The sequence below is a fragment of the Oryza glaberrima genome, chromosome 9, assembly GCF_000147395.1.
Source record: "Oryza glaberrima chromosome 9, OglaRS2, whole genome shotgun sequence".
NCBI classification, from domain to species: Eukaryota; Viridiplantae; Streptophyta; class Magnoliopsida; order Poales; family Poaceae; genus Oryza; species Oryza glaberrima.
In genome coordinates, this window is record NC_068334.1 from 17,284,203 (window position 1) to 17,296,955 (window position 12,753).

The 12,753-nt window shown below is 48.0% G+C and overlaps 2 protein-coding genes across 2 annotated transcripts; both read left to right on the top strand.

Moving 5' to 3' along the window:
* The first annotated feature begins 843 nt into the window (after positions 1-843).
* On the top strand, positions 844-4,662 carry LOC127784094 (leucine-rich repeat receptor-like serine/threonine-protein kinase RGI4). Its single transcript, XM_052311283.1, has 2 exons — positions 844-3,789; positions 3,909-4,662. The coding sequence occupies exons 1-2, from the start codon at positions 915-917 to the stop codon at positions 4,385-4,387; spliced, it is 3,354 nt and encodes a 1,117-aa protein (XP_052167243.1). The 5' UTR covers positions 844-914; the 3' UTR covers positions 4,388-4,662.
* A 1,560-nt stretch (positions 4,663-6,222) lies between these two features.
* On the top strand, positions 6,223-10,123 carry LOC127784043 (heavy metal-associated isoprenylated plant protein 41-like). Its single transcript, XM_052311223.1, is given in 4 exon segments — positions 6,223-6,592; positions 8,185-8,383; positions 8,912-9,062; positions 9,065-10,123. Coding segments are annotated over 4 exon segments (1,410 nt in total). The 5' UTR covers positions 6,223-6,240; the 3' UTR covers positions 9,773-10,123.
* Positions 10,124-12,753: the final 2,630 nt, after the last annotated feature.

Here is a 12,753-nt window from a genome sequence, read left to right on the forward strand (position 1 = left end):
TACTTACCTCACTGTCACTGTAAAGTACTAGTAGTTAATCTTCAGTACCACCGTCTTGCAAAGATAGAGCCGTAAAGCAACACTGAAACATTCAGAAGGTTTACACGCAGAAAAGAAGCATGCATGCATGCATGCAAAAAAGATTAAAAGAGCAGTAACAGCCACTGTCAACCCCTGGAGCATAAAACACAGCAGCACAAAGGAACGAGGTTTAACTTAACTGACACTGAAAATGCTCTCTTCCATCTAAACAGTGGATAAAAAGTTGGATTACCGAGAGAATTAGCAGCCTGTTTTCTCACAGAACACGAGAAAGAACCAGAGATGTTTTCATCTCCAAGACAGGAATAGTAGCTAATTAACTAATCAAGAGACACTGTAATGGCAGCAGTAATAAGTACTCCAACTTGGGATAAACATGTGCAGTAGTACTAATGCAGATGATGGCAGCAACCACACCACCTTCCTTTCAGCTTCTCATCACTTAAAAAATCAATATAACTTGCATTATCCTCCTCTGAATAAAACCTCCAATAACCAATTTTTATTTTGTTTTGCTCAAGCCAAGATCAGATCAGAGATCATCAGACTGATCAGTGCTATACTTAGTGCACACACCAACACTGCAACAACCAAATCTGTTCTTTGTACAAAAAAAATACAAATAAATAATGTTTTTTTAAAAAAAATTGCAGTAGCCATTAGCCATTAGCAGCTTGATTAGTGGTCATTTGGATCCAGATCTCCTAAACTTTTCCTGTATAAACAAATCATGGGGTCTCCCCCTCTACAATCCCAAGGCTTTGCTTAGTTAGCAGCAGCAGACGCCACCGCCGCCACATCACCAACACATCCACCGCATTGCCACCCTCGCCTCGCCGTCGCCGTCCACCTCGCCGTGGCGCGCGCCGCCAATGCCGCCGCCGCCGCCGCCGCCCGTCGCAGCAGCAGCAGCAGCAGCGAGGCACGCGCTTCTGCTCGCGTCCGTCGCCGTCGCCGTCGCGCTGCTGCTGGTGTCGCCGTGCCACGGCGTGAGCGAGCAGGGGCAGGCGCTGCTCCGATGGAAGGCGTCGCTGCGGCCGTCGGGCGGCGCGCTGGACTCGTGGCGGGCGTCGGACGCGACGCCGTGCCGGTGGCTCGGCGTGTCGTGCGACGCGCGCACGGGCGACGTCGTGGGGGTCACCGTCACGTCGGTCGACCTGCAGGGCCCGCTCCCGGCGGCGAGCCTGCTGCCGCTGGCGAGGTCGCTGAGGACGCTGGTGCTCTCGGGCACCAACCTCACCGGCGAGATCCCGCCGGAGCTCGGCGAATACGGCGAGCTCGCCACGCTTGACGTCAGCAAGAACCAGCTCACCGGCGCGATCCCGCCCGAGCTCTGCCGGCTGTCCAAGCTCGAGTCGCTGTCCCTCAACTCCAACTCGCTCCGCGGCGCCATCCCCGACGACATCGGCAACCTCACCGCGCTCGCCTACCTGACGCTCTACGACAACGAGCTGAGCGGCGCGATCCCGGCGAGCATCGGCAACCTGAAGCGGCTGCAGGTGCTCCGCGCCGGCGGGAACCAGGGGTTGAAGGGCCCGCTCCCGCCGGAGATCGGCGGCTGCGCCAACCTCACCATGCTCGGCCTCGCCGAGACCGGCATGTCCGGCAGCTTGCCGGACACGATCGGGCAGCTCAGCCGCATCCAGACCATCGCCATCTACACCACCCTCCTCTCCGGCCGCATCCCGGCCTCCATCGGCAACTGCACCGAGCTCACCAGCCTCTACCTCTACCAGAACTCCCTCTCCGGCCCCATCCCGCCGCAGCTCGGCCGCCTCGCCAAGCTCCAGACGCTGCTCCTATGGCAGAACCAGCTCGTCGGCGCCATCCCACCGGAGCTCGGCCGGTGCAGGCAGCTCACCCTCATCGACCTCTCGCTCAACTCCCTCACCGGCAGCATCCCGGCCACCCTCGGCGACCTCCCCAATCTCCAGCAGCTCCAGCTCAGCACGAACCAGCTCACCGGCGCCATCCCGCCGGAGCTCTCCAACTGCACGTCGCTCACCGACGTCGAGGTCGACAACAACCAGCTCACCGGCGCGATCGCCGTCGACTTCCCGCGGCTGCGCAACCTCACCTTGTTCTACGCGTGGAGGAATCGTCTCACCGGCGGCGTTCCGGCGAGCCTCGCCGAGTGCCCGAGCCTCCAGGCCGTCGACCTCTCGTACAACAACCTCACCGGCGTGATCCCGAAGCAGCTGTTCGCCCTGCAGAACTTGACGAAGCTGCTGCTGATCAGCAACGAGCTGTCCGGGCCCATCCCGCCGGAGATCGGCGGCTGCGGCAACCTCTACCGTCTCCGGCTCAGCGGCAACCGCCTCTCCGGCACGATCCCGGCGGAGATCGGCGGCCTGAAGAGCCTCAACTTCCTCGACATCAGCGACAACCACCTCGTCGGCGCCGTGCCATCGGCGATCTCCGGGTGCAGCAGCCTCGAGTTCCTTGACCTCCACTCCAATGCTCTCTCCGGCTCGCTGCCGGAGACGCTGCCGCGTAGCCTCCAGCTCATCGACGTCTCCGACAACCAGCTCGCCGGCGCGTTGAGCTCCAGCATCGGGTTGATGCCGGAGTTGACGAAGCTTTACTTGGGGAAGAACCGGCTCGCCGGCGGGATACCGCCGGAGATCGGTTCTTGCCAGAAGCTCCAGTTGCTTGACCTCGGCGATAATGCGTTCTCCGGCGGCATCCCGCCGGAGATCGGGACGCTCCCGTCGTTGGAGATTTCGCTTAACCTCAGCTGCAACCGGCTCTCCGGCGAGATACCGTCGCAGTTCGCCGGACTTGACAAGCTCGGCAGCCTCGACCTGTCGCACAACGAGCTCTCTGGTGGCCTCGACTCGCTGGCGGCGCTGCAGAATCTCGTCACGCTGAACATCTCCTACAATGCCTTCTCCGGCGAGCTCCCGGACACCCCGTTCTTCCAGAGGCTTCCCCTCAGCGACCTCGCCGGCAACCGCCACCTCATCGTCGGGGACGGCTCCGACGAGTCCTCCCGGCGCGGGGCCATCTCGTCGCTGAAGGTGGCCATGTCCGTCCTCGCCGCGGTCAGCGCGGCGCTCCTGGTCGCCGCCACGTACCTGCTCGCCCGCATGCGCCGTGGCGGCGGCGCCGGTGGCGGCGGCAGGGTCGTCCACGGCGAGGGCGCGTGGGAGGTGACGCTGTACCAGAAGCTCGACATCTCCATGGACGACGTGCTGCGCGGGCTGACGTCGGCGAACGTGATCGGGACCGGGAGCTCCGGCGTGGTGTACAAGGTGGACACCCCCAACGGCTACACCTTCGCCGTCAAGAAGATGTGGTCGACGGACGAGACGACCACCGCCGCGTTCCGGAGCGAGATCGCCGCGCTGGGCTCCATCCGCCACCGCAACATAGTGCGCCTCCTCGGCTGGGCGGCGAACGGCGGCGCCAGGCTGCTGTTCTACGGCTACCTCCCCAACGGCAACCTGAGCGGCCTCCTCCACGGCGGCGGCGCCGCCGCCGGCAAGGGCGGCGCGCCCGCCTCCGACTCCGAGTGGGGCGCGCGCTACGACGTCGCGCTCGGCGTCGCCCACGCCGTGGCGTACCTCCACCACGACTGCGTCCCGGCCATCCTCCACGGCGACATCAAGGCCATGAACGTGCTCCTCGGCGCCGCCTACGAGCCGTACCTCGCCGACTTCGGCCTCGCCCGCGTCCTCTCCAAGCTCGACTCCGCCATGCCGGCGCCGCCGCGCATCGCCGGATCGTACGGCTACATGGCACCAGGTGGGGTCCAAATCACACCAAAAATTCTCGTTACATTTCCCGCGCTTTTTCACAAATCCATCATTATTTCGATGTATTTTTCTGAATTTTTTGTCTGAATTTCTTTTTCTTTTTTTCAGAGTACGCGTCGATGCAGCGGATCACGGAGAAGAGCGACGTGTACAGCTTCGGCGTGGTGATGCTGGAGATGCTGACGGGGCGGCACCCGCTGGACCCCACGCTGCCAGGCGGGGCCCACCTGGTGCAGTGGGTGCGGGACCACCTGCAGGCGAAGCGCGACGCCGCGGAGCTCCTCGACGCGCGGCTCAGGGGCGCCGCCGCCGCCGCCGACGCCGACGTGCACGAGATGCGGCAGGCGATGTCCGTGGCCGCGCTCTGCGTGGCGCGCCGCGCCGACGACCGCCCCGCCATGAAGGACGTCGTCGCGCTGCTCAAGGAGATCCGGCGCCCCGCGCCGTCCGCCGCCGGCGACGACGCCAAGCCACCGCCGCCGCCGCAGCCCACGCCGCCGCCGTCATTGCCCACCACCGTCACCGCGACGCCGGCATCGCCGGTGTCGAGCTGCTCCTTCGCCGCCGTCACCGACTACTCCGTCTGAAATTTTTGCAAAGCTTAGTAAAAACTAGCGAGCAGTAATTAGTTAATTACCCTCCCATAATCTGTTGATTAGCCAAGAAATCATCAGCAGCAGCAACTCTGTACTTAGGTGTAATTTTCCCCCACTGTACATTAATCCAAGAAATGCCATTAGCAGCAGTAGAAGAACTCTGGGCATTCTGATTGCTGAAGATTACATCTCGAATTTGTGGATGAGGCGGCGTCGTTGTCGGATCACGAACAGAAAAAAAATGAACAAACAAAGCGATCGATGATCTGTATACCCAATCATTTGATGGTCTGTGAATGATGCAGATTGATGGGGGCTGAGCCAGGTGACATGCTCCTGATCATGTGTGTGTCTCATTGTGTGCGTCTCGTTCTCGGAGACAGGTCACACGTCCATCTCACGCCGACGAGGTGAGGTGATAATTGATTGGATCTTTTGTTGTCCAACCGAGTTGCCATTCTGCATGCTCTACTATTGAAGCTAAACTCTTTTTTCGCAAGCGCACAAAAAGTTTGCACGTCAATATATTAGAATAAAACATAGTTTCATGGGCAAAATTCAGATTTCACAAGTTCAGTTTACACGCAAAATAAAATTTTAAAAGAAGGCATTGCAGTATATGAAATAGTGTCATGGTAATTCGATCGAAAGAAAATACATAGTAGGGAATGTGATGAGCAATTGAGCATAACTAACTACAACTAGTTAGGTTTACTTCCATTTGTTACATATTGAAAAGGATATGAGGGTTCAGCTGAGTGCTAAAGCACTTTTTTTTGAAAGACTTTGCTGGACAGAAGCAAATGCTGGTCGTTAAGCAGATTTATTTTTCAGATAATGTGTTAAGCAGACTTGACGAACAAATTGCATTGTGCAAGATAAATAAATCCTAAATAACAAATTTCGGTCAGCACAGCAGTCTTTAAAATTCTAGGAAAACATGGCAGTATATGCAGCAAAAGATCGTGAAAGCAAACTGGAGTAGCTCCAAACCAAGAATACGTAGGCCCACCAGTTGTGGCCCACGTACGTGGCAATCCCTTCAGGCCCACCTATTATGGGCCTGGCCGCAAATCCCCGTCCAGCCCATAAATAATGGGCCTCATGTTTAGCCCCGATTTCCGATATGGCCCAACTTGTGCCGGCCCAGTGATGGTGCCGTGAGCCTCCTGCCAAGTGGACCCCATGCGGCAGAGGCTCGCCCTGAATTTATCACGTTTTGATCATTTTAGAAATTTTTATTACCTAAAAAAGTTTATTCAGAATACGATCTTTTCGAGACGCTAGTGTCATGCCTGGTTTTTCTGGCGAAAATTTTGAGTTTGATCGTAACATCGCATATACAGACACATATTTAAAGTATTAAACGTAGTATAATAATAAAATAAATTACATATTCCGTCAGATAAGTGCAAGACAAATTTATTAAGCCTAATTAATCTATTATTAGTAAATTTTTACTATAGCACCACATTAATAAATAATGGTGCAATTAGGCATAAAAATTCATCCTGTAATTTTCTGTCGAACTGTGTAATTTGTTTTTTTCCACATTTAATATTTCATACATATGTCCAACATTCGATGTGAAGAGTGAAAAATTTTTATTTTAGAAACTAAACCGGGTCTCATTGACGCCGTGATCTAATATAATGGTAAACGTTGACGCCCTGAAAAAGAATAAGTTTTTTTTATAGGATTTATATGTAAAATAAACTTTTTAAAAGGAGCAAAGGGTGAAAAATCCAGGAGCCTCCGCCACGCGTCGAGCTGGTTTGAAATGGGTTGGACTTGACCAATGGACATGGACTAGCGTTGCGGACGAGGCGACGAAACGGACACACATGGCGGTGGCGCCGCCGGAGGTAGGGCACGCCGCGGCGGCGGCGGTCGCCGGCGGGAAGAAGGAGGTGCGCGCATTGGATGGAGCGTCGGCGATCAGTGAAGAAGAGGAGGTGGAGGTGGAGGTGGAGGAAGAGGAAGAAGCGGAGGAAGAGAGAGAGGATGAAGAGGAGGGGGAGGAGGATGGGGGCGATGAAGAAGAGGAGGAGGAGGAGGGGGTGAAGTGGCTGAAGCATTACTCCTCGATGCAAAGCATCTTGGTCGTCGGCGACGGGGATTTCTCCTTCTCGCGGGCGCTCGCCGTCGCATTCTGCTCCGGCGAGAGCCTCGTCTCCACGTCTCTTGATTCCTATGGTATCTTCGATTGCTTCTTCTCTCAACTCTAGCCTCTCACTTCCCCTTACTCAATTGATTCGGATTTTGTTGCGGATGCCGCCATTTTTCCGCGCTTAGTAGGATATTGACAGTACCTTTTCTAGAGAATGTCAATAAATTCCAAAATCCATTTCGTCGCCCAGTAGCTACAACCGTTTTTTTAATCGGTACTGCAGTAGCTCTTTGGTTAGGTATTGGAGCAACATTACCCATTGAAAAATCCTTAACTTTAGGTCTTTTTTAGGGATTTTTCAGTTTGATTCATTCAATCGTGAAGTACCGTGCATAGGTATCTAGGAAATAGTTACTTCCAAGTGAATCTTCCCTAGATACCTATAATCTATTTTATTATGATCCATTTCGCGAAAATATAGATTGTCCCAAAGATGCAAAATTGTTTTCTTTTTTCTTTTTATTCTAACTCGAAAAAGAAGAAGAGGAAAAAATTGCAATGGATTTAAAACTAGAACTTATTCTTAGGTAAATCCATTGGGAGATGCTTCTCTAGAGTGTCCCATATCTGTTTTCCATCTTGCATACGAAAACTGTCAATTCTCATCAGATCTTCTTCCATCTTACTCAAAAGATAGTACACTACTATGAGTGCGATATGCCTTTCTTGCCTTGTATGCCTTGAGATTTTGGCCTGATAAAAAAAAAAGAAGGCGAACTTTACTCCATCAAGAACTTAGTTTACCTTAAATTGGTGCGTGTGCAAACGTAGGAATAACAATTTTAGCAGGCTAGATAATACTAGGGTATACCTGTATGAAATTTATGTGTCGACATCCACAAACATGGGGTTGTCCTAAACCTTTTGCCCCAAAACCTAGGTTCCTTGAGAAGAACCCGGGTTTTCCGTTAAACTTGGGGTTCTATGAAATGTATTCATTCTGTTAATTATTTGTGGGATACCTTCATGTGTTCTTGGTTTTGGAAATAAGCTTTGCTAGTTGGTACATTTTACTGAGGATAATTATAAAGAAAAATGTTCTCTACTGTTAGAGTTGCATGTTATTGAAGGAACACTCATATTGAGCACACTATTTCTATCTTCAAGGTATTCTGCTCTCTGTTGTTGTTGGAACACAAACACTATAAAATTGTGACTTACAGCCGTATGGTTCAAAAGTTCTAGGTCGGATTATCATTTCATATTGGTAATGGCGTCCATTTATTTTATTTTTTTTGACGCAAGCGTCCATTTATCTGTTTCTCTGATCAGTTTTTAGGTGTAATCTCTATGTTACCTTCATATATCATTTTTGCGCCTGCCAGCACGATATTATTATGTTGTGTTTAATCATCATCTTTGTTTCAAGTTTGCTTTAAGGTACAGACATCAAAGCAATCGCTAAGGGGCTAAATGGAAACATATGTGAACCAGTTAAAACATTGTTATTCAACAGAGAAAATATATCAGGAATAGGATGTTTCATAATTCTTTTTTTTTAAAAAAAATGTATGCATTGAGCTGCCACTGCTTACCCGCTTACATTACATGCCAAAAGGGACTTTATTGTTTGATTTTTGTGCTCATTTGTACTTCATGTGAGTACCCTGTTGTCCAGAGGCTTTGAGGGGGAAGTGTGCCAATGCAGAGTCAAATATAATGGTACTGAAATTGATGGGGGCCACAACTTTGCATGGTGTTGATGCAAAAACAATGAAGCATCACACTGACCTAAAGATGAGACGGTTTGATCGAATTGTCTTTAATTTGCCTCATGCTGGATTCAAAGCAAAAGAGGGCGATATGCATATGATCAAGTATGTGATCCCTCTTGTCATGATTATCTTTGTTACCGTCAATGTTTGATTGTTCCTAGATCAAGGAAGCTTGTGTTGTTTGCCATATGAATCAGTCGTTTCACAATTTGTGTTATAGAGAAAGTGTATATGTCTTGTACGGCAGTACAAGGAGTTATGCTGTTATGTTGATTTTGTTGAGAAGAAGTATTCACGGATGCAAATGGCTTTAGATATAATCTCTAGGAAGCAGTTCTCTTTTCCAAGTTTAATTCTAGTCAGTTTTGCTCACTGCTAATAGCATAAACCATAAAAACACTGGAATGGATCTTAGCCTCTTAGGTTGTAGTTATGATGTGTGGGAGGCTCTGGCCAGCAAAATAACCTTTTCATATATGATGGTCATTATTTTTTTAGCTGATGGCCTTCTTGTTGCATTTGGTGAAGGCAGGAACCTGTTTAGAATGTCGTAATGCTTAAACAGGCTGCTGCTTTTGGATATTCTGTTTATTGGTTAACTTTTTATTAACCATTTTCTCTGACTGTTAGCTTGCACAAGGATCTGGTCAGAGGATTCTTCCGCAATGCAAGATGCCTGCTTCGGCCTTCCGGTGAAATCCATGTTAGTCACAAGAGAGGAAAGGTGTATGAAAACTGGGAGATCGAGAAACTAGCCTCTGAATCTTCACTTATTATGGTTGAGAAAAAGTTGATTTCCATATAGAAGACTATCCTGGTTATAACCACAAGAGAGGAGATGGTCCAAGGTGCGACGAACCTTTCCCTCTAGGTCCTTGTTGCACTTTCAAATTCTCCATCAGAAACCATAAGAAGCAGAAGAAATGTCATTCAAAGAAGATTGGTTCAATCCCATCCCTTGGAGGCAGCCATGTCCATCCTGAAATATTGGCAAGTGACTGGAGTCCATCTCAGCCGCTTCGACCAGTCAATGCAGTTAACATGCCAGTAACTTTCGACCCATACTCACTCAGAATTGCTCAAAGCCATCAACCGGGTTTTCCTGTCAATTTTGTTGGCTTATGGACAGCGGCTGCCTGTTCTCTTCAGCATTGCAATATCCACCCAATGCTCAACATTGTAAGGCCATCGCTTCATCTTTTGCCCATTGCGTCCATCATTGCTCCACAAATGGGCAGAATAAGTACCAGTCTCTTTGCACCTCAGGAGCAGCCGAAACCTGTTCTTAGGCCATTGCAAAGCGTTAGCAGCTACGACCTTGCCAGGGAACACCAAATGAATCTGCGGAGGGAGTTTGAGATGAGAGGACAAACAATGCCTGCAGGAACCAGCTTGGATTACTTCGAGTTCCTGGAATATCTCTTCAGGGATCCTGCTGAGAAGGAGAAGTGGCTGCAAACTATGATTACGTTGCACGCTACACGGTGGTGATCAATGATCGTTGGTTGGTGACTTGGTGTGTATCTTTTTGAGAATTTGACCTGCTAAGTGCTAAAAGGATCAGCATTTCTCTAGGATAGAAGAACTTGGCATTTCATTTCAAGAGGTGCTGTGTTAGATGGATGATGTCGAAAATGTACAGGTAGGATCGTTTTGTGTCTCAAAACTCTGACTGACCACAACAGCCAAGTTCCTTTTTTGTAATGCAGGTGCCGTTTGGGACTGAAAAAACCCTGGTTATCTTGGCTTTACTACAGTTGTAAGCCCAATCTGAGGGCTGGTTCTACTGAAACACTGATTTCTACTACTACTTGACATTCTTGCTGTCGCATAAAATATTGCTTGCTGGCATAAAATAAGTCCAATCCTAGAGGTGAATCCTGAGAATTAGTTTTTCTTTTTATAGAGAACGTATATGCGATCCAAGATTTGCATGTGTATGTTGCATTGATTGGGCATTCAGTTGGATGAATATGGGCTTATAGTTAGCCTTACTATTTTCATTTATCTTCATTTAACTCTAATAATATGGACTTATAGCTAGTCCAATCTTAGAGCCAACACTCCTTAATTTTTTTTGGCTGCATTTGTTGCATAAGTTCCCAAACCCCTCCCGTGTTTTCTACGTGCACGTTTTGCAAACAGCTAAATGGTGCGTTTTTTTTAAAAAAAAGTTTCTATATGAAAGTTGCTGAAAAAATCAAATTAATCAAAAATAGCTAATACTTAATTAATCACGTGCTAATGAACCGCTCCGTTTTCCGTACAAAGAGGATGGTTTCCAATCCCAACAATCGAACACAGCCAAAAGTCTCTCTCCTAGTACATACTATATGTGCCTATCCTTCTTGCTTGCTATTACACTTGCTCTCATGCAAGCAAATAGGAGTACAGTAGTACCTGTTGATCTTATCCTGAGCCAGCCATATACTCCCATATGGAGTATAACTTCGAATTTTTGAAATAATTTCACGAATTTTGAAATTGTTTCAGAAGCAGAAAAAAAAAAAGATGTGTGCCTTCTTCCCTCTGCCCTTCCGAAAGCATTGTTGCTCCATTCCCTACATGGACTGATTCCCTCTCTCTTCCTGTGTGTGTTGCTTGGTGCTGAGAGCAGATGGCTGCTCTCCCGTGTCCGACTCCAGAAGCAGCTTGCTGCTACTGTGACCTGCCACTACTGTCTACTGTACACCTTTGAAAAAAAGGCTGAATACTTTCTCCTTCCCAATGGTGAATTTAGATGATCAGTTGTTCAGATTCATACTCGATTCATTTTTTATAGAGGGAATACTGTCAGGGCCGTGCGCCCGTGCGATCGTATAGGGCCTCCAAATTTCCAGGGCCTAAAAAAATCAACCCAACCGAAGAAGGCCCATGTATTCGTGTGAGGCTAGAGCGCCAGAACCCTGTTCGAGTCCGCCCATATCTCCGCGTGGCGACTTTGCGTGTGTGTCGCTTCGTATTCTCAACTTCGAGCCCTGAGGCCCCACGGTGTTTTGCATTCTCTTTCGTTTTCATATCTGTGACTTATTCATTTTGTCTCGAGTCTCAACGTCTTGTCTCCTCCGAGCACTAGGCCGCCAGCCGGCTTATCCAATTTCACATTTTCATTCAACCAGCGAATAGCAACTTAGGAAGCAACCAACAAGTAATGCACTAGGCAGCAAGCCAACAAAAACAACGAACATTCTCCGTTTCCAGTTTGACAGTTTCTGATTATGCAAAACAAGAGTTAAAAAATATACTATTCTTAATATATCGCATTTGCTCTGCGGTATATACATTATTTTAGCTATATTTGGTACTTGATTTAGGTCTCGCTTAGAGCCTTATATAGGGCCTACAAATTTGACGCACGGCGAATACTGTACTGGAGTACTCAACACCCAGCAGGGTATGCCCCGTTGCATCATGAGTTCATGACTTCTAGCTCTGCTACTAGCTCCCGGTTCGCAATAGATTGTGGAGGATGGATGGTAGATTATTCTGATTTTATGGTAATTATTGTTAACCATTGTTAATAAGAACAATATTATCTGTGGGCTAGTACGTATTGAATACTACATCTGTTCTAAAATATAACAACCTAATATTAGACGAGACATTATTACGAATCTAAACAGGGGTTGAAGGTAGTAGCTAAAACTGAAGTATTAATTTGTGAAAAGTATAGTTTATTTCAAGACAAAATTTAAAATAAACAAAGTGATTTATATTTTATATTTATTTTGAAGTTGTTTTTCATCGGTCGGCTCTTTTCACGCTAGGCCGACGTGTCAACAGTTCTAGGTGTCCCCCCTCTATAAAAAAATAACTTATTTATTTTTAACTCCTCTTATTTGTTCTAAAATAAGTATCATTTGATATTTGTTCTAAAATAAGTATCATTTGATAAAGTAGAGGTATTATAGTATTTTTACTTTTATTGATATGCTTGAAGTGGGTAAAAAGCAAACTTATTTTGAAACGAAGAGGGTATACTTAAAATTTATCGCTCGCTTTCGTTTTACATTCCACATTCCTTTCCTACTATTGAGAGGATATTTTAGTATTTATTCCTCGCTACTACATTCACTAACCGAGAAAATTTATCCGTTATATATTTCTTATTTCATCCTATCCAAAATATAAGAACCTATAACCAGATGTGATGTTGTTTTGTAGTAGTACAATGTATCCAAATATGTTGTACTGAAAAATATTTTTATTCTCCTAGTTCTTATATTTTGTGACGGATGTAATACGTATTATAACAATATGTGGCTATGAAATTTAGAAAATGAGCGTAAAAGCAGGCTGTTTACCTGAGAGACGTGACCGTCCATCACCGTGCAGGTCGTGCACGTTCTCCGGTAAACTCTCCTAGCCTGAAGGCCCTGAGTGAACGTTGCCTGCACGCAACCTCTCCCATTGGTTTCTCCTGCTTTTTCCCTTTTTCTTTTACGTGCCATTTTGGTTGGCTACAAAACAAA